Source organism: Cryptotermes secundus, unplaced genomic scaffold (assembly GCF_002891405.2).
Source record: "Cryptotermes secundus unplaced genomic scaffold, Csec_1.0 scaffold407, whole genome shotgun sequence".
NCBI lineage: Eukaryota > Metazoa > Arthropoda > Insecta > Blattodea > Kalotermitidae > Cryptotermes > Cryptotermes secundus.
The window spans coordinates 2,657,113-2,679,608 of NW_019741981.1; the positions used below are offsets into that span (position 1 = coordinate 2,657,113).

The 22,496-nt window shown below is 38.6% G+C and overlaps 1 protein-coding gene across 3 annotated transcripts; it reads left to right on the forward strand.

Moving 5' to 3' along the window:
- Positions 1-1,974: 1,974 nt before the first annotated feature.
- On the forward strand, positions 1,975-21,960 carry LOC111872949 (transmembrane protein 272). Of its 3 annotated transcripts, none has more exons than XM_023867258.2 (7): positions 1,975-2,128; positions 8,532-8,712; positions 14,435-14,545; positions 14,634-14,756; positions 15,896-16,036; positions 19,412-19,639; positions 20,514-21,960. In XM_023867258.2, the coding sequence occupies exons 1-6, from the start codon at positions 2,030-2,032 to the stop codon at positions 19,594-19,596; spliced, it is 840 nt and encodes a 279-aa protein (XP_023723026.1). In that variant the 5' UTR covers positions 1,975-2,029; the 3' UTR covers positions 19,597-19,639; positions 20,514-21,960. The 3 variants fall into 3 exon arrangements, with proteins under 3 accessions (XP_023723026.1, XP_023723027.1, XP_033610784.1); XM_033754893.1 differs by lacking the exon at positions 1,975-2,128 and adding an exon at positions 10,755-10,899 and having other exon boundaries at positions 8,627-8,712; XM_023867259.2 differs by lacking the exon at positions 14,435-14,545.
- The last annotated feature ends 536 nt before the right edge of the window (positions 21,961-22,496 follow it).

Sequence of the window (22,496 nt, forward strand, 5' to 3'; positions counted from 1 at the left end):
TTCACTGCAGCAAGCCTTTCTCCTTACCGGCGCGCGCCGCGCTACCTCACCGGTCAATCATCTCAGCAACCACGGTCCTTTTCAGGGCCAACAAATTGTTCCGAAGAAGTGGGTTGTCATAGGAGTAATGACAAAGACTACACACACGTTAAGAAAAAAACCCCACAAGTGTATGCACTGCAAGACGGAATAAACAAATCATGGATGATAGGAAGTTCATTGCCTGTGCCAGGAATTTAATTCTGTCCATCCTGCTCACAGTCCTGCATTTCCCTGATATAACTACTGGATTTTGATGGCAATTTTATTTGTAATCACTGATTATTATTAGGAAATGATACTATTTGCATGGAAGAGCATGTTTGAAAATGTGCCAGTTCCATCTCTTTGCAAACAGATATAGGACTGATAATATTGTATTTGAGCATTCTGCTGCACCAGATAAACCACTTGATGCACACACAATACAATCTTTAATGCAGCTTTACAGGTCAATGCTTGAATTGCCAGTTAGTCCATGCTCTCTGGTAAATTTAACATCTTTTGGCCACAGGGCGATTGCCAAGTATCTGTGAAGATTCACATAAATTGTTACACTGTAGCATAATATTGTATAGTCCATGAAGGCTGTATGTCTGAAAAGTTTACTTCTTAAACTCATTTTTATTGGCTGTTAAGATTTAATGTGTAAAATTTTTAAAAAATTTTATGTGCATGTCAAGTGATGCGATTGATGCTGATGAAACTAACACTAAATTTTGTCAAGTCATTCTGATTTTGGTAAAAAGGCCAAGTTATCCCTTGCTATGGGTCATGAAGGCCCATAGGGTTGTGAGATGTTGAGACTACCACATTTTCTCTAGACAACTGGCTCACGGATGGTGGTAAGAGTCCAGACCTGCTCTGGGTCCCACTCAGCCTTTTATCACTGGATAGGACACTGAGGGCGCTTTCTATGTGGGGATAGAGTGGTAAGGGCTTGAAGCTGACCATTCACCACTCTCTAGTGCAAAGGTCAAGAATGGTAGAGCTATATCTCCAGCCCCCTACGTTTTCATGGCATGGTACTTAGTTATGCAGGCATTGGGACAGCCTTACCTTACCATGTATAATCAAAGTATGTATTAGTGACTTTTTAAAATAGTTGTGAATTGGTGGGGTATTTTGTGGTCAGCTTGTTTAAGTTATTTTTCATTTGGTCTGTGCATAGGCATATCTCCAAATATTTATAATCTTCATTGAATTCTTAAACACTTCATTTGAGATCATACCATTGAAGAAATCTAAGCAGAATTATAATGAAAAGTACCAAGTTCGGAAATAAGATCTACAAGCACCTAGCTGCTACATAGGAGGCATGAAGAAATCTGTTAATAGTGGATAACAACATGCGTTGCCTTACTATTCCATTCCTTTGGAGAAGAGACATACATGTATGTATAAAATGCCCGCCCATCTATCACTTATAGTGACAAGATGTATGATTTTCATGAACAATATGAAAATATGACAGCGAAAGAATGGTCACATGAAAATGTGAACAATCAACAGGTGTGTAATTATAAATTATTCATGTCCTTGTGATCTGGATATAATTGGTGATATATAAATATAACTTCATGTAGTAATAACGACATAAATGAGTTAGGTAATAAGGGTCATGCTCCATTCTGTAAAATGTGTTGAACGCAGGCTGATAACAATTCTTAGAAATTGAGGTTGCGTTGCGGTTGCCAATTTCTTTGGTATGCCCTCTGCTTTGAAAACTTCGCATAAAACTAGCTTGAGGCGTTCGCGTACCCCACCAGGCAACTGAGTTAGATTAAAGAGAAGCATACACAAGCGCAATCTGCTTGTATGGTTATTGCCATCTATGAACAGCGTTCACGCTGATAGTTCGTCTGTACCAATCATAATATACCTATCATTTTTGTCTGAACCAATTACAGAGACCCTAACAAAACAGGTGTCATACATGCGGTCTCTTGGTTTGGTTATGTACGTAGTTATGTTAGTGTAAACAAAGTATATGTCTATGATATTTATACTGTGGCTTGTAGTAAACAGTGGCAGAGGAAATAAGTTCAGTTGGCATATAGACAAGACAAAGTGTGGTAATAAAATGCGGGTTGGTACAGTACTTCATTATATTCTGTTCTTTGGCGATGAAAATAGCACCTTTTCATTTCACATTACTTTTGAAAGAATTGTTTTTAATAATTAGGAGATCATTACCGGTTAATGTATATATTGCAGCTCGATTCCACAACAGTCGACATTCCAGAGTGGTGTTTAATCCCACCCATCCCCTTTATATGGTTTAATTAGGTTAGGTTAGGTGAGATTAGATTGGATTAGGTCAGGTTATCGTGACGTATGTTTAATTTAATTTAATTTATTCTTATATTCAAGTAGATCCAATTACAGGGCGAGAAACAAGTTATGGTTACCTATATCTCAGTACGTTATTTTATGTGATTATAAATACTTATATTGTGAAAGAATATTGGTCCTGGGTCAGCAGAATACCACCACTACTGCTGCCAAAGTTTCTCCTCTCTGTGCATAGGTGAATGATTTGTGTAACCTAACATGATGAACATGTGGTGACACAGTCGAAGTGGAATGAAAAAATGTTTGCTAAAGTCCCTGAGCTCCGGCGTCTTGGTTAGGATTGAAAATGGCCAAGATCTAGAACCCCATGTAAAATTCAGTTACTGACAAGTATAAATAATGGGGAAGTCACAAACAAGCTGTCAACTTCATTTCATTACAGTTGCAAAAAAGAAAATTGATTATTAATTGACATACAAAGAAATAGATGTAAATATTGGAAGGTACATAAAATGAGCATGATTTAGTCAGTTACCTTATTAGTCATTTCTCTTAATGGTTTATGATAATGGATGAACTAATTTCATGGATCTGGGTCCTTCTTGAGAAGCCAGCAATTGTATAGCTACTCAAGAACTTCTTAGCAAGTTATGGAACCTGAAGGTTCATTACTGTGTTCACAAGAGCCCTCCACTCGTTCCTATCCTGAGCCAGATCTATCAGTCCATACCACCCTATTGTATCTCTTTTAAGATCCATTTTAATGTTATCCACCCACCTATGTCAAGGTTTTCCTAGTGGTCTCTTTCCTTCTAGCTTTCCCACCAATATCTTATTTGTATTCCTCTTTTCCTCCATTCATGTGCTATAAAGTAATAATAATATGTACATAAGAGTTCCTTCATAATTGAAACTGCTGAGCAGGTTGATGTAGAAGTAGTGCTCTTAACATATGTTCTGGAGGTGCATACTGGCTAGCCTGACAGGAGTTTCTTTGTGATTTATACAGTCCATCCAGGCACATGCTGGATTAATACCTTAGTTAGAGCATGACCACTTCCTTTCTAATTCACCAACCATCCTACCATTTATGCTCTATAGTTTCATGCTACTGTGTGGTTGTTAAAGGATGTTGGATAAATATTGAATAATCTCATCAGAAATCTCTCAGATGCCATGCACACGATACCAAAATCATCTGCACAAACAGCCACAAAACTCACAAAATTGAAACAGTGGTGCATCAGTTGCAACCTCATGGCCTGTAAACATTGAATTTTTGTAATTGAATCCTCCATGATGGTGATATTCACCCTCATCTGATTTTCTTTTCTGATTAGGCTTGGTTTCTTACATATCTACGTAGGTCGTACTGGAAGTCATGAGCAACTTTTTTTGCATGCAACCTAGGAACAGCAGATGAAAGAGAGTACGGTGGTAGGTGGAACCAGCTGTTGTGTTAACCTAGAGTGTCTTGTGACATCAATAGCTTGCATCACGTGACCAGTATCACTCCTAACAAAATGGCCGACAACGATGTGTCGTTTTGCCAGCGTGCTGTTATCAAATTTCTTGTGAAAGAGGATATCCCTGCTGCAGAAATTCACCAGAGACTTCAGCATGCTTATGGAAGTGTGTGCATGGGTGCGAGCAGTGTTCGAAGATGGGTGAAACATTTTAAGATGGGAATACCAGCATTGACGATGAGCCTCGGAACTGTTGTCCTCGAACAGTCTCAACTGAACGCAACAAGGAAAGAGTGGATGAGATCATTCAAGATGACAGACATGTGACTGTGGACATAATAGCCAAAAAACTTGGAATAGGGCACAGTACAGTACAGGAGATGATTGAAAGCTTGGGCTGTAGGATAGTTTGTGCTCGTTGGGTCCCGCGGTTATTGACCGAAGACCACAAAGGTCAGCGAAAAGCCATCACCTCAGAACTGCTGCAGAGATATTGACACGAAGGTGATGATTTTTTGCTCTGTATTGTGACAGGTGACAAAAGCTGGTTTCACCATTTCAAGCCTGAAATGAAACAACAGAGTATGGAATGGCACCATTTGCATTCTCCATCAAAAGAGAAGGCAACGACAGTGCCATCAGCTGCAAAGGTGATGGGCACAGTCTTCTGGGATGCAGAAGGGTTTATTCTGGCCGAATTCCTGGAACCTGGGCAAACCATCAATGTTGCTCGTTACGTCCAGATGCTGCACAAGCTCTGTCGTGCATTGTTCTTCCACACCCCTCCTATAGCACTGATCTGGCACCCTCCGACTACCATCATTTCGGATTTGTGAAGGATCAGCTGCGTGGACAATGTTTTGAGACAAGGGAGGCAATTCAGAAAGCAGTGCGTCAGTGTCTTCGGATGGCTGGAACGGAATTTTTCAGAAGGGGAATTTTCAAACTCCCAGAATGCTGGGAGAGATGTGTACAAGGAAGTGGCGATTATGTGGAAAAATAAAGAAAGGTCTGTAGATTGAGGCAGTGTATTTGGTTTGTCAATATTAAAGCATGTTACTTTACAAAAAATTGTTGCTCATGACTTTCAGTACAACCCTTGTAGTTAAAAGTGCAGGACAGCAGCTACATGACTTCTGACTACATAATTCTAAAATTGGTGCTGGGGTGTGGTGTGAGTACATATAGAATAAACGGATCCATTTTATTTGAGGACACAGTCAACTGTGAAAGGTACACGGAATAGATATTCCCCTTATTTTTTGACCGCCTAACATATTGGCTTGCATTTGAGTGTGACTGTAGACAGGGTTTGGATTGGTAATCACTAATCACATTTAGTGGACACTTTATACATGATTCATGTCTACACTTCACAGATCGCTATCACACACAGGCTAGTGTTCTCATTCATGGTCTTCACTGTGCTGCTTGGTAACATTTTCCAACAGTGGACGATCCTCTGCTCCCAGGCTCACATCCTCACAGGCTGGCTGCCATCTCACCAGCCTCATACTCTTCGAATTGCTGTCTCAAGGCTCTTGATTTGGACTCCACTTTGAGTCAAAGTCACATTGCGACTGATGGTCAGTCAGTAAGTTTTTGTGTCGAGCCCCATCTGAGGCTCATGACCAGATATTTATTGCTCTTTGACAGTTACGGTCTTGTTTTTTTGGGGTCACCCTCTCTGACGAGAGGATGGATTTGTCTTTTGTATATGCTGCTGGCCCTTGACAGCGCAGTCTTTCTCGTGTCCGAGTCCCTTGGGACTCCTGACCGTATTTTACTGTCTCAGATTTGAGACTTCCCTTCTTGTTGCCTCCTACAACTCGCAGGGGCAGCTGGCCCTTGTTATATAGCCTTGGCATGGACCACACACAAAACACTGCCTCAAACAGGAATTCTGTTACGGCAATCACATGATGGCTACTGAGCAATCACCTAGCAATGGGTGTGTTTACAGAGCCGTTCCCTAGCAACGGCTATCTCTCCTGGCTTTCAGCAAATATGCCACAATATGAAGGAGTCTGGTATCCAATAAGACTGTGCCACTGCTCATATAGCATTGTCCACTTAGAGAGAAATGTTTGGAGACAGAATTAATAGTAATCTGTGGCCAGCATGCTCACTAAGCATTATCCTATGTAACTTTTATTTATGGGGAACTAAGGCAGAACTTCTACAGAACAAACCCTCAATTGAAAAATTGAATGAAAGGTTTGAAGTTCTCACAGTAGTGATTATGAAGGTTGGTGTCTACTTGGAGGTAATACATAGTAATGCTACTAACATTTGGAGAAATCTGCTGTATGGTAGATAATTTTACTTTTAATGTATGTAGGCTATAAGATCTGTTTTGGGTCCAGTAACAGTCTGATTCTCTCAGACCTGCTTCCTTCCAGGAAGTCTCCTAATGCCCCTGCTCTCTGGAATTAATATTGGAAGTTTCAGCATTGCTGTACTGTGTCTGGAATATTTCTGAGGTTGCGTGATGTCAGATAGTGATGTGGATGTGATGTATTATCATAAGAAAGTTACTGTGAGGGCTATTCAGGAAGTGACCTCTGGGGAGCTGTTAACAAAACAAGCAATGGGAAAAAATATTTTATCTTATATAAAAAAGTGTCTACATACTTAAGCTACTTCTCAACATAGCGGCCTCCGTAGTCTAGGGGTAACGTTCGCACCTCATGACTCAAGGTATGCAGGTTCAAACCCGGCGGAAGCCGTGGAATTTTTAAGGGTGGAAAAATTCAGGGAACAAGTCCTCTGGGAGGGACTTTAAGCCGTCGGTCCCATGTCATAGATTTACGGCACGTAAAAGATCCTCATGTCTCTAGGATACCTCTGAGCAAAATTAGGTAAAGTTTCCTGCCCAAGTAGTTTCCAATGCCTCTGGTAGATAGGAAAGTATTCACGTACCACTGCCAGCCTCGCTGGCTGAACGGGGCTGATAGCGAGCACCAGTACCAGCAGGGTATGGCGACTGATCAAAGGGGGACGTACAATAGACTATTAGTCGCGGTCCATGGGGAACCCACTCTCCTCCAATAATAATAATAATAATAATAATACTTCTCAACATGGTCACCACCAGAATTGAGGCACATGTCATACTGGGGAATAAGTTTTTGTATGCCTGTGTCATAGAAGTCTGTTGCCTGTTAGCTCAGCTATGTTTGGACACCTTCCATCAGTTCCTCAGTATTATTGAAGCACTGTGACCCTAACCGGCTCTCAGGTAGGTAAACAGGTGGTAGTCACTCAGAGTGAGATCAGAACTGTAAAGAGGTTGGTTGGGCAGACAACTCACAGTTGAAATGCTCCAGCAGTTCTCAAGTGTGAGCAGCTGTCTGCGGACAAACCTTGCCATGGAGGAGCACTACACTGGATGTCAGCATTCCAATGCCCTTTGTTCTGAATGGCCCTACTCAGTTTTACTAGTCTTCAGCCTGCATAAGATATGAGATCCACCTTAAAAATATTTTAGGCAGACATTAATAGAGGACCCTAACATTGAATCTACAGTCGTCAGGTCATTCTAATCCACAGCGTACATTATTCAAGAAAAATAATGCAATGCACAAATGTACACACACATGCATAGCCTTCCAAGCTAAATCATTTCATGGTATCTCTACCAGAGTTCTGTGTGCATTTTTTTTTCTCCCATACAAACTACATTCTTGACTAAGTGAGTTACATGTATGAGATGTCCCTGATGTGTAATATCCTCCATTCCAAACTTGTATTTGTCAGGGCATGATATACATTTTTCTTTTCAAATTTACCATTGAACACTATGTTGTGTCTTCTAGACAGAAGGTTTTCAATGTGAATACAGTGAAAATGTACTTGTGAAATCATGATGTGTTTTATACACTAGCAACACATTGTTTTCATGTAGTTGTAGTTAATATTGTTCTTTATAAAAACAGACAATGTTATGATCATATTGTCATGTGTTAGTAGCCTGAGACAGGGTTTGGACTGATAATTGTATATATTGATTGTTTACAACTCATAAATATTATTATAACACTGTTGCTAACCTACACAGTTTACAGATCATTATAGTACACACTGTATCTTTGCTAGCCATTGCTTGGTACTGGCTGCTAACAGTACAACTTCTGTGCTCACATCATTGCCAGCTGGCTACTGTCTGACAACTAATTTATGACTTCCTAGACGTGACTGTTGTCTCAACGTGCTCTTCCAGTTGGCCTTGTTATATAACCTCAGCATGAACCATGTAGAAGACATGGTTTACAACAGTTACTCCAGTGTTGCATGTTGATTCATTGATGCAAAAATGTGTTTTGGTTTCCATTGCATAGGAATCGCCATTTCTTCTCACTGCATCATTCTTGCTTTCAGCCCTCATATCACAATATGATAAAGTGATTGTTCCATCTCTTTAACATGTAAGTGAATTACATCCACAGAAATTGTGCAAGATCAGCAAGATCGAATAGAGGCAGGCTGAGCAAAATCTGCCTTGTCATTTTGAGCCATTCCTTTGTAGGAAAGGAAAACAGGATTCTTAGGGTGACAGAGGTTGGGAAATATTGCTGAAACACTTTAAGCAGGTTAAAAGTATATAATAATTCGGAGATCTTTAGACACTGTGGAATGAATATCTGCAAATGAAATAGAAATATAAATCACAGTGATGTTATTAAATTTCAGTGGCATTGTATAATTACATTATCTGTGATCTGTTTGCAGGATTTTGTCCTTCAGAGTCCGGGAGTTGCCTCAGATCCAATTTTGCAATGCCAATCAGAACCACAGTCACAAGGCAGCATGCCCCCTCCATCTTACCACAGTGTCCCAGGCACTGTGGTTGCTCACACCTCTTCAGACCGAGGAGCACCTCCATCTTATGATGAAGCTATTGATCCACATGGTAGTTTTTATTGGTCTTTGCTTATGATTAACTGACTGGACCCTGTACCCTTTGTGGTTTTATATGTTTATAAATCCTTTGAATTTACATTTCTTAATTATTACATTAACTTATCATGTAAATACCATAGCTGATGATGAGTTCATTGTTTTATTGTTGGATACGCTGTTGTGCAATGGCTGTACCTCAGCTGTTTAGAGACATTAAATTCAAAGGAAGTGAGTACTTAGAACAAACAACATTATAGCTGGATTTGGATTAACTGGAACACAAGTTGATCTGATTAAAACATGTTTAAAGTTCAAGGTTCAGTGTGTTTTAAGATTCAAGTAGGTAACCATTTTTATAATGTTGCCTCCTTGTGTAAACCTGTAAACAATCTCTGCATGCTGTTACACACAAGTTTCTTTTTTCTTTTTTTTTTATAGCTGTAGACAGGTCTACATCATATTTTGGCCACTTATGACCATCAGCAAGAACCACAAACAATACAGAGTGGCTTAATTAAGTAAAAGTTGTTATTTTGCTTTAAAAGTTTGTGACAAAGGTACATTGCTACAAGTATCATGTTTTTGGACATTATCCATTGTCCTGTCTATATTTAAATAACCATCCTGTTTATTTTTCAAAATGCAACGTTTCGGAGACTGGATTCTGTCTCCATCCTCAGGTAAAACCTACTCAGTTGGGCCCAATAGATAGAGCTGGTCCCTATCTCCAGACTGGAGATCTATCTATTGGGCCAACTGAGTAGGTATTACCTGAGGATGGAGACAGAATCCAGTCGCCGAAACGTTATGTTTTGAAAAATAAACAGGACTGTCTTTTAAATATAGATAAGACAATGGATAATGTCCAAAAATATGATACTTGATACTTGTTATTTTGTTTGATTAATATTTCAAGTCAAATATGTCTTGCAAGTATATACACTTAATATTAATCCTTTTTCAGTATATAGAGATAAATAATATAGAGATATTAAAATAAAGCATCACAGCATGCATTAATGAGCAAGGCCTAAACAAATCCTATGAAGCTGTGTTAAGGTCATCACACCAGATGTAGAAACCACGGATGCACATAATTTATTGTGAAATTAATTCAGTTTAACACTGGTATCATTCTTTTGGCAGTCTTTAGTATTTTTTTAATTTTTTTATTTTTTTTTTATTTGCCTGCACTTATATATTCTTGTGTGGGAATGGGGCTTTATTGTGAAATTCTTGTCATTGGTTTCCCAATACATGCAGTTTTGGAAGCCATGAAGCTGCTTTGTTAGATATCCATACTGGTTTAGATAGCCTTGAAATCGGTTTCTACATCTGTTGTAATGGCCTTGATATAAGTGACTATAAAATTTGCTTAGATTTTTGTATCTGCTGCATTGATCTTGACATAAATGACTATAAGATTTGTTTAGCCCATAGGGATGGATATATGTGATGCTTTAATCATTTTAGTATCAAATTTGATATTTATCTTTATACTGACAAGGAATTTCTTTTAAGATCCATATTTTGCACCTGTAAGTTTGAGCCAACTTGAAAAATTAAGCAAAATAATAGCTTTTACTAAATTTAGCTCCTTTTCAGGTTTTGTGGCTTTTGGGTAGTAGTATAAGTATATTAGCTGTGCATGTGTAAATTTCAAATTTTTGAGACTGGATCGAGAAGTAGTAGTTTCACTCTCCATTTGAACATTCGTTTTTCATTCTTGAATATGGAGGATTTTCTGATAACTGCTTCAGTTCGCAACATTAAATGTTCTTCCATTTGTTTACACCCTCTAGTGCTTATGCAGTGCATTGGTGATTGTGTGAGTAACAGTCTGTGTGAAAGAATCAGGAATTGGGAGACTTGTCTGAATTTGAAAGAGGACAGAATTTGATGTCCGTTTAGCTGGAGCATTTGTGACCAAAAGTGCCACACTTTTAGATGTATCGAGAGTGACAGTTTATAAGGTTATGATGGCATACACGAATTATGGGAAAACAATGTAGGGAAGAGGAAGAGTGGATGAAAATCAGCATTTCTGTACAGGGCCAGGATGATGGATCAACGTTGGTGAGAGATACCTGTTAGGATGGCTGAACATTGGTAGGGGCAGAAGTACATCAGCAGTGATGCACTCTTCAGGGCCTGCTCTCACTTTCAGAAAGTTGAATGGCATTCAAGCAGTCTGAAGGTATGAGTTATTGCTGATGCAGATGACTGGGACCATGCCAGCCTGAGGAGGGCGCAACTGTATGATGATGGTGGTGGACTAGACAGACTGGCATCGAGATCTCGGGTGGCTAGTGACAGCTGAGACGCTAACTGTTCAAGTCATGATAAATGTTATAGTAGTAATTGTAAACAAAATGAGACTGGTAAGGCTGAATAAAAACTAACGACTGATGACTTGAAAATGGAAACTAAATGAATGTCGGGCATAACATGTTTTTTGTATTTATTTTTGTTCATATGGTTCTAGTTAGATTATGAAATTCATAAAATTGCTTTTTCTGCACAGAAATATTTTCTAGTGTGGGGTCATCTTGCATTCAGAATCATCTTCCATTCATATAAATGTGGCAGTACACTTCAGTGCACTGTGAAATGTGGCTAGTGTTATTGATTACTACAGTAAAAGAAAGTCTAGGTAAAGGTAAAATTGTCCCTGCGCTTTAAACTGGTCTGCTGAAGAGAATTACCTGCCCATGATGGTCATGTAGTGGCTGAAACATATTGTGGAATCTCTAGAATCTGTAGCAATAAAATTTGTGTGATGATATACACTTGACATTTATAAGTTAACTTTTGCCTGATATGAAGAAAGCAGTCTTCTGGGATGTGGCACCATGTAGATGTGGTGTTAACTGACGTTTCAGAGGAACGTATCGCCTCCATCTTCAGGGTAGAAGGAAAAATAACCGCAGGTGAAGAAACAGTGAGAGCAGGTGCAACCAGACTAATGTCGGAAATAAACTCAGCTATATGAGAGCAGGGAAGGAAGAGGACAAGTCTACATGGGAAATCAGTGTCGGGGGGAGGGTGAGAAAGGCAACGTTAATGGGAGGGCATTAACCCATAAGCTGGGGGGTTGCTATGTGAGTCTGTCATGGCCTGTGTAGCCTTGTGGATCTGGTGTCATGTTCTGGGGGGGTTAGGGAACAGATGAGAGGCTTCCATGACTTGCTGAGACAAACCTCCCCCCCTCCCCTCTTCCCTGCTCTCATAGCTGAGTTTCTTTCAAACATCAGTCCAGTCTGCTTGCACTGGTTCTCACTGTCTCTTCGCTTGCAGATTTTCTTATTTTTCCTTCTACCCTGAAGATGGAGGCGATACGTTCCTCCGAAACGTCAGTTAACACCATATCTACATGCTGCCACATCCCAGAAGACTGCTTTCTTCATTGTCACTGCCGTGAAAACCTCAGATCTTACATTTTGCCTGATATATTTGCCATTCAGAAGTGCAGCAACAGTGGGATTCTTTATTGCCATTGTACAGGATGGGGTGCAGAAACTTCCGTTTTTTGAAGGCGAATAGAAAAAAAATTATTGCTGATAGACAAAATTTGTGTTTAGCTAATGAAAGAACATACTTTAAAGTTTTAAATCATCTAGGTTTAAACAAAATATCTTAAAGGTGGTGGTCACTGTTCTCTATGCACTGATGCAACCGTTTTCTGAAGTTCCCCTCTGCATATTTCAACATGTGCACCGGAATTTGGGCTGCTTCATGCCGAATAACATTCTTCAGCTGAAGGAGGTTTTGGGGCGATGTTTAAAAATCTCTGCCTTGAGGTATCCCCATAAAAAAATCACAGCGCGTTAGATCAGGTGAGTGCGCTGCCCACGGGATGTCACCTCGAAGCGAGATGAGCTGTCCGGGGACCTTTGCCCTCAAAACTCTCATCGAAGTTCGGGCTGTGTGGGCCATGGCACCAACCTGTTGGAACCAGACATTTCCTAGATGCATTTCTTCAAGAGCTGGTTCAAAAAAGTTTTTAATCATGTTCACATACCGCTGTGAATTGACAGTAACTGCATGATTGGCTTCAAAAAAATAAGGGCCAGTATAACTCTTAACTCTCGACAGCGCACACCATACTGTCACCTTGTCACTATGAAGTGGCCTCTCATGGAGCTCTCTTGGTTTGTTACCACTCCAGTAGCGCATAGTCTGCTTGTTGACATATCCGGATAGGTGAAAATGTTCCTCATCACTAAAGAAAAGAAGTGTGTCAGGGGGTAAAGTTTCCAATAATGTTTAGCATGCCGTTATTTGATTCTGGAAATCACATGGTGACAATTCTTGTACAACAACCATCTTATAGGGATGGAAATTAAGATGTTCGTGAAGAATTCGGCGCATTGAACAATTGGATATGTCTAGGGTGACTGCATGTTTGTGGGCGGAGCATCTTGGAGATCTCAAAATCGACTGTCGAACTGCCTCCACATTTTCTGGCATCGTAACGGTCCGTTGTCGTCCTGATGATTTTTTCACCACACTCCCGGTTGTCCTAAAGTTCTCTACCCACAAAACAATCAATTTCCAGTTGGGAACCAGACCTCTGGGCTTTAATTCTGAAGTGAGTACGGAATGCACGCTGCACCGCCAAGTAGGAATGGTTGTTTGAAAAATAGGCTTCGACAGCAAACGCTCGCTGCTCACTCGTCCACCTCATGTTTCCTACTGAGGGGTATTAGACAGAAACTTCCGCAACTTCTGCGTTCACCGAGCCTATCCCCACTTTTCTACGACCTCCCCTCCCTTTACAATGCATCTTCACAAGAAGCAAGTTTCTGTGCCCCACCCTGTATATAATGAAAGTCCAGTAAAGTAGATTAACTGGAGGTGAATGAAACATCCCCTACAAATATATTCTCATGATATTTGATACTTTGACCCAGGAGGAGGCAGGAGGTTTCTCTGAAAAATCATTAACATTTTTATCCCTTGATACATTGCTATACTCAGATGATGATGATATATGCTTATGATGTTTAAACATAGTAATTAATTTTTTTAATTCATTTAGTTGGGGGTGGAGTCCAACTGGGTCCACTCGGCATGGCAGCCACTGATTGGCCTATTGTACCTGCCCCGGGTGATTATGTTGATGGAGAATTTGGTGGAATTAAGATTGGCAGGGGAAACCGAAGTACTTGGGAAAATCCCGCCACAGCGCCACTTTGTCCACCACAAATCGCACTTGACCAAACCCGGGATCAAACCTGGGCCGCCATGATGGAAGCCAGCGACTAACTGCTTGAGCTGTGGCATGGCCTTTAGACATAGTAACTGTAATAATTGCCGTACTTATATTCATAGGTTCCTGGCTTGAATTGTGTCTGGGTTACCGGCTACTTGCTAAGGTTAATACCGGTTTTCCTCAATCCCTTATTTGAAAGTTGGGATAGTAACCTAAAGTAGGCCAAGACTACATCCTACCAAATTTTGCCTGGTCACAGTTCAGTATCATCTTCCCATTCATTTCAAACTATATAACCTGTATAGTTGAGACAGCATCTTTAAAGATCTTAAGAAATAATGAAAACTGTACCAGAAAATGTTAATATGATGTAGGAGTTCTAACTACTACAGTACAGTGATCAATTCTCTTACTCATTGCTCTTATAATTTATAGCCTGTTATGAGTTGAAAAGTGACTAAGACTGGAATACTGAAATGATTTTACTAGGGAGTTAATGTTGTGTTTTCTCTTTCAGCACCTCCACCTTCTTATGATTCATTGTTTGGACGAGTTCGTGAGGCACACAAAGCATCCAAGGGAATGATTGACTTTTTAAAAAATGTTATCTGTTTGCTTTTGGGAACAAGTATGTTCATTTCTTATAGTAATGTTACATGAAGAATTATGTGTAATTCCTAACATCAGGTTACTGGTTTTTGGTTTTCTTTTTCCAGTTGGTTGCAGCATTGTCCTAGGTGTGACGATTGTCATTCCTATTTGCATGATTGCCATGGGTTCCATCTACTTATATGACTGTCCACAGGGTGAATACATTCCAATATACCTGCTTATTGGAGGTGAGTGATTTACTGCTGTCAACATTTTAAATATAGTTAGTTAGTTATTGGAGAGGGTGGGTTTCCCCATGCACTTAGACCAGTATTGGTCCATTGTGCTTCCCTCTATGATATTCTTCCAGTCTCTATACCCTACCGATATTGGTGTGTACCATCAATCCCGACCGAGCTAGCGAGTTCGGCCTCTGCTGGCTTGGCGGTATCTATAATGCTTCCCCCATCCATCAGAGGTGTTAGAGACTACTGTTGGGCGGGAAACGTCCTTGAATTTGGCTCGGTAATCTCCTTTGGGGATATGAGGTTCTTTTACGTGCCATAAGCTACGACACGGGACCCACGGCTTAAAGTCCGTCCCGGAGGACTTGTTCCCTGAAGTTTTCCGGCCTTAAAAATTCCACGACCTCCACCAGGTTTGAACCCGCGTACCACGAGTCATGAGGTGGGAACATTACCTCTAGACTACGGAGGCCGCTACATTTTAAATATACTCAAGTTTATAAAGATTTGTTGATAGCCCACTTTTATAGAGATTAGTACTGAATTAGAGATCAACTGTAAAGTATCTACTTGCTTTGGGCAACTGAAAATTTGTAAGAATAAACCAAAATGTCAGTATATTTAACTTCAGGTTGCTGTGTGAACATTTATTTCAACACACGATGAACTACCAAGGAAAATTGTAATTTATTTTCTTGAATTATGTATCGGAAATGTTGAAGTGAGTTTGATGTTGGATTGGACTGTGATTTACACAGGTGTTTAACATATTTTGACAAACTACCTGAAAGTGTTACTTATAGTTAATTTACAGTTATCTATAATTAATTGTACAAAATGTATGAGCTGTGCAGTAACTTGGCTGACTCATGTTTTGAAGGTGTGTAGAATGAGTTTTGGACCAAGTTGACATGATTGAGTCTTTCATCTTTTACCCTTTCTCTAGAACACAATCCACAGCAACTGTTTTCCCTTTAGTTTCTGCTTATTCCATCATTCATGATCATCCTCATAACTATCATTGTCTCTAAGTTTTGTTGAATGAGTCGAGTGTAAAAGCATGTATCATTAGTACCTTCGTAGTACCTGCATTGTAACTGTGTTTAGAATCTTTTAAATCATAATTATTAAGTTTCTTCCAGGTATTTTTGGCATTTTAAAGCAACTGCTTGATCTTTCCGCAAAAGTAAGACAACGTGAAGAGGAGCAGGAAGAAGAACGAATCCGCCAGTCACCCACACAAACGGTCATAAATTGTTTTATGCTTGGGTGGTTTATTATAGGTAAGAGACACACACTGCTTGTCTAAGTAATATATGATGCTGTATATAATAATATGGTAATTTAGACTTGAGTTTTACATAGCACAAGAACAGATTAAGTTATAAAATTTATATTCTGTTCACTCAGGCAGTAATATTGACATGAACTATGAACTATCCTATCTGAGTTTGATAGTAAAACATAAATCCATTCTGAAGTCATTGTGTTTTGCATTGTGAAGATGTGTAAGAGAGGGATAGACACCCAGCCTCTCTCATGCCTTCAGAACTTTTTAAGAGGTATATTCTTACTCAGGAATTCTAAAAATGAACATTTTTTAAAATGTCTTAGATAGTCACAGTAATTTCTCTGTGTCAAAAATGAACGGAGAGTTATGGTACTTGTGCTTTGTACCAGGTCATCAAGAAAGAAAGGTTTTCAAGGCCTGCTGAGAAGGTGGTGGAACTGAATCTTGAAACTGAGATATGTGCTTACAGGGGTAGGCTCCTACAGCATATACACAGTTCTACATTCTCTTGTCAGTGTTGGAAGAACCTATGAAACTAAGTTTTTGGAATGGGCTGCTGCTTTGGATTGTGTTCAGTTGTTCTGACATCAACAGTTTTGGTATTTCAAGGTTTTTAAATATTAGGAGGGTAGAATGGGTTGACATAGCAGTAATTTCCTTGACTTGTATTTGAGAGGTGCTTGGTTCGAATACTGGCCAGGACATCAGATGTCATGACTGAGGTTTTGCATGGCTTTTCTCATTCCCTTAAGGCAAATGCTGGGATAGTACTTTGAGTAGGCTATGACCATGTCCTTCCAAGTCCTTTCCAGAGCAACATGTTTCAACCATCTGTTTGACTCTATATAGCCAAGCTATTGGAAGTGCTGTTAAATAGTCCACAAACAAACTTTAGGAGAACAGAAAAAAGTTATGGCAACCATGTAAAATGAGTAGGTAGGAATGGTGTGCTGAATTTAGCGAAGAATGGCCCCACATGCTATGCTGAATGAGCTACTGGTGATCATGATGAATTTTTCACTGATTTTCACTTTTTGTATCCATTTATGGTAATGCAGCAGAGACCCCCATGCAGCTATATGTAAGAATGTTAATCAGTAGTATGACCTTACACAGTTTACTTAGAATACGTAGCACTGTTGTGATTGAAGAAAAGAACCAGTATCCATTTGGTTTAGTGTCCTTTGTTGTTCATGGTTTGAAAGGAAATGTCCATTGTTACGAGCTCTGCTTAGTTTTGGGGTCATAACAATAGACTGGTGTTTCATCATCTGTTGTGTTATGTTTAAATTTTATCAGTATCTGCACATTGAAGGAAGTTAAAAGCCAGAGGCAAGTGATTTTCTTTGTGTTTTTGTGTCACAAATTGTGAAACAAACTTAGCTTAGACACATCTGTTTCCAAAAGCCAGATGCAAGTGATTTTCTTTGTGTTTTTGTGTCACAAATTGTGAAACAAACTTAGCTTAGACATACCTGTTTCCAAAATTTTAATTTAAAATGGATCAATTTGAGCCGTAAGAAAACTTACTTTTGAAGCCATGACAGATAGTCAGCCACCAGTAATATTGCACTATATCATGCATTTGTGCTACAAGTTCATCAGTTCTGCTTGTTGAAGGGTGCCCAAGACATCACTATCACCTAATATTTTTTCGTTTAACCCTTATGGTTGTGGCGTCATATAGTCTTCTAGGCAGATGATGATATTGCTCCCTTCACCTTCAACTCTGAAGTGCAGGCAGTATGTTCCTCTAAGATGTATTAACCTGCAAGACTAGACTACCTAGAACAGTGTTTCTCAACCACTGGGCCCTTGTCTTATAGAAAAAAGAATTCATGGAGCCACGGTCAGACAAAGGTTGAGAACCACTGACCTAGAAGACCACACTCTGAACAGTCATGCCAATGAAAATCTCAAAACTTCTGTTGCAAATACTCTTGCTCATGAGTTGTGATGGTTTCTGTTTTTTCTTATTGTGTGAGTAATGTAAAATCAAAAGTATGTAGCTGTTTGGTAAGAGGGATTGAAGTAAAAGAAGTCTATATATTTATGTTGCATTGTGTACTGCTTTAATTTGAGTGCAGTCAGATTACAGCATAAGATATTATTAATTAGTTTAATGTAATTAGTGACCTGACATGTTTTGACATTCAGATGTCATTATCAGGGGTATTCGATAAATCCACTGGTAAAACTTGCTGCAAGTTTTAAATTCTCTGTATAATCTTGTAAAATAACCATTAGAACGTTTTACTGATGTATTTATTAAATGAGAACCAGTGAGGATGACATTTGAATGTCAAAACATGTTGGGTCACTGATTAAATTAAAACAAGTAATAAATAATACCATATGTTATAATTTGACTGTATTCTGGTAAGTTTTTAAATCTCTCCACATAATTAGGAATTCCCTTGTACAAATAAGTACTCATTGTCAACGTTTTCAGAACTATAGTTTATGCCGATCTATTGTTCTTTTATTTCCACCTCATCTTAGTTTGATCGTGCTTCTCTCTAGATGTAGGAACCCAAATATTCTGTGTCTGAAAGATGTATGAGGGTGCATTGTCAGATGACATAGATTGTCATGTCATCATTAGGAAGTTGTTATATTCCAGTTTAAACACACGATGGGAATAAGATCGATCATACTGAAGATGTCATTGAAGATACAGTGGGTTTTTTTTTCCCACAGAGTTGCCAACTCAAGGTATGATGTGTCCTGAAAGATATTTTAGACAAAGTAGTATTTACTAATGGAGCTACAGAGTATCCAGAATTTGAAGAAGGCAGTCTGCTGGGATTTGGCACCTCATGTTTAAATGCTGTTAAATTGGTTGAAACTATACTGACCAGGAGTGGCTAGGTTATCATTATTGACAAGGTGAATAAATTTTAGCAGCTGCTGAAACCTGTACCTGGGAAATTTCTTGTGAAGTTATGGTGTTGCTGTGTATCTGTGTTTGCTCCAGTATATCCCAATGTTGAGTTTTCTGTATGCATTGAATGCCTTTATTCCTGTCAGGTTTGATAATGTCACTTTCAGGATCTTGATTTAGGGGGAAACTGGTTATTGGAAAGGAACTGTTGTGCATAATGGTTTGTTTCATAAGTATTCATGGTTTAGAAGACTTAATGGGATTGGATCATTCCAAGTTTTGCTGCTTCTATGTATGGATAAAAAACATGTATTTCCTTGATGTTAGTTGAATGAAGCAAATGGTTTGTACACTTTTAAGTGCCTATCTTCATTGTAAGAAAGGGAATCACTTGTCCAAGTCGAAGAGTTTTGTGAAATACAATCCTTTTCTGATGACTTAGTTAAATTTCTTGTTACATGTGGCATTCCTTTTTCTTCATAGGTTCAGTTTGGGTGTACAAAGAATATGAGCCTAACTATGACCCAACACGTGGGAAGTATTGCAACCGAACGCTGTACCTTTTTGCCTTCTGGCTCATCACATCAGTGTACGTTGTTCTGGGTGTAATCACTTTGTGTTTATGCTGCATTAGTGCAGCTTCAGTTGCAGTTGAGAGAGATGTCTAATTGCCAGCAATATGAAGCCTCTCTCTACGAAGATTTATATTGGGTGAGTGAGAAGCAGTGTATCAGACTTTGTAGTGACATTAGTAAAGGGATTTTTAGTAAAAATAAAGTGCTGTTAACATGGGTTGAATTTAGAAGGTCTTGCAATTTGAAAGTAAGATAGAAACATGCCTAAAATGAAAGGTTTTACTGAAAAAAAATCACAACTTCAGTATGACCTAAAACAAGTAATATTGAACAATGAAATGTGACAAGGCTAAGGGCTGGATGATCAGTGAATTGGTGTTTGGTTTCCAGGAGAGGCACGGATTGAGGGCTTTTTTCTCCTTCACAATGTCAGGACCAGCTCAGGGCTCCAACTTCCAATGCAGAGCACTTTATTAATCTTTTTTTTTTTTTTTGTAATGTTCAGCTGAAGATGATTAATATTTGACTGAAACAAATAGTTACTTTAAAAAATAAAACAGTTAATTATCACTGATATACCATGTACAGACTTTATGAAGATGATGAAGAAAACAACAGAATTACTAACAACACATTGCAGCTTGTAAGAATCAACAAGAATCAAATTCCAGAGAAAACCATTGTTTACTCTTAAGAGTACAAATATACAGATAATTCAGAATTAAATTATTTGGACAGAGGACTGTAGTTTAGAGGTTTGTTATAATAAATGGCAGTTAACTGTGACACATGCATATGTAAGCAGTAGCATTGTTGCTAATCCAGCACAATTTGTAAACACCCCCCCCCCAGATGATGAAGTGTCTTGAGAGCGTCTGTATCATTGATTCAGGACCTTGCAGTCATGAAGCAATATTATGTCTAGCATATCAGTCCCATGCCTCTCACTCCAAACTACAAACATATGAGAACACTTTTATTAAATGTGGTATTCTTTTTCACTCATTTAGATGCTGCTGTCTCAAAGCTGACAGTCTCTTGAATGAGTGTGAGTGGCAAAACTGTCACATGCAGAGGACATGACTGGAACCTGATTCTTTCAAGCTAAAAATGACCGTCCCTGGGGTCAGTGATTATAAATAGTGCACACAGGGAAGTATAATGGAAGTCTGTACAGCAGCAGATTAGGAAATTTCAGTGCCATAGCTGCTACAGGCTTACTCAAAATAAAGGAATATTTTAGTTTTGCCAGTATTGTGTCTCTTACCAAGTTGAACCATGATGTGGTGCATGGCCAGTAAAGGTTAATCATGACAATATTGCTGCTAAGTGTATGAAAGTTATATTTATATTACATAGTCTAGGAGGTTTATAAGAAACAAATTTTGGATGCTGATAAATACAAATATGGCAACAACATGAAATTTATAGGTATGTCTTTGGAAATAGAAACTAGCTTATATTAGGTTGGATTGATTTGTCTGAATTTCATTGTACTAGCTGTTGATTTTAATGTCCTGTTTTTGTGGAACATCAGCAGCTAGAGCTCATCTCCAAAAGTTTCGATGTGTTCTTGTATGTAATTCAAGTCAAGATTTTAGTGTATTGTTTTATGTCTTTGATTGTGAATGAAATTCATAGAGTATGAAAAGTGTGTGTGTTATTAGTTTGCAAAGGTTTAGTTATTTATTATTTTCATGTAAATAAATTTTCAGATTTTTTAAAGTTGTTGTAAGACTCAGTAATACGTTTTGAGTATTCACTGCATTCTAGAACAGTTTACATAGCATAGCTTCTCAGTTTGGTTACTGACAATTTCACACTTTTATACTTAAGATCGACGTTAGTGTATAATTCTTTCCTAATCTTTGTGAGTGATGTAGCCAGTTGGCTGGCTGCAAATAATGCTCTCTGTGAGTGACCGGTTGTGGTGTGAACTTCTATTGCAGTTTGTGAGCAATCAATTTAAATTTATTTGTAGAATCTGAAGGAACTCCATGACCTTGCTAGATACAGGTTTAGCAATGTAAACATGCAGAAATGAAAACATGTGGCATGGCAGGTGCTTTTTTTTTATTGGGGGGGTGTTATCTAAAGAGGAACTATTAGCTAGCTATCCATGTTTGCATTTGTACCTTCATAGTTCATGCTTCTGAAATCTTGTCTCTTACTTTTAAGATATTACATAATGAGGAACTTAATGAATTGTATATGTTGCATCTTACAATTATTGTTCAGGTAGTAAAATTACACAGGGTGCAGTGGACTGGATACATGCCTTGTGAGAGAGATAAGAAATACATAAATTCTTATAACTCTTTTTGCATAGCGTTCAACTTACAGAGCTGAAAACTCTGTGTGGGGTACAAGTCAAACGATTAACTATATGATTTGTATTTTTTGGATACATTCTTATTTTATATTTTGAAATAACAAATAAAAATGATGGAATAATTATTGACACCTGCCTGTGTGATTCAGTTTGTAGATATTTATTGTATAATTATTCTATAATTTAGTTTACTAGTGAGACAGGCCAGAATGAATAGAGTTAAAAAAACAAATAGAAGTGTTACAATAAAAAGGAGAAAAAGCTTAACAAATATATTCTTCCAACTTGTCTTTGTGATCTTTTCACAAAATTGAAATTACGTATGTTATGTATTCTTGGACATCATGAAATCAACACCTGACGGAAACACCCTCTAAATGTCAGCCATGAACAACTGCAGCACTGAAATGAAATGTAAATATGCCAACACATGCAGTAAACATCAGGGCCACTTTAATCACTGCCATGTCCCTAGAAACTGTGACTTGCTTGAGATATGAATTCAGTTTCAGTTTTCTTTGATCAGGCCTTGTATGTTTGTGTGTTGCCCAGTTATATTTTTTTAACCAGTTGATGGAGTTTTGTGTAACATGATATGAACATCACGTCAGGTGATGATGTCTGTTGAAACTTGACATAAAATTGTACCATTGAATTCTAC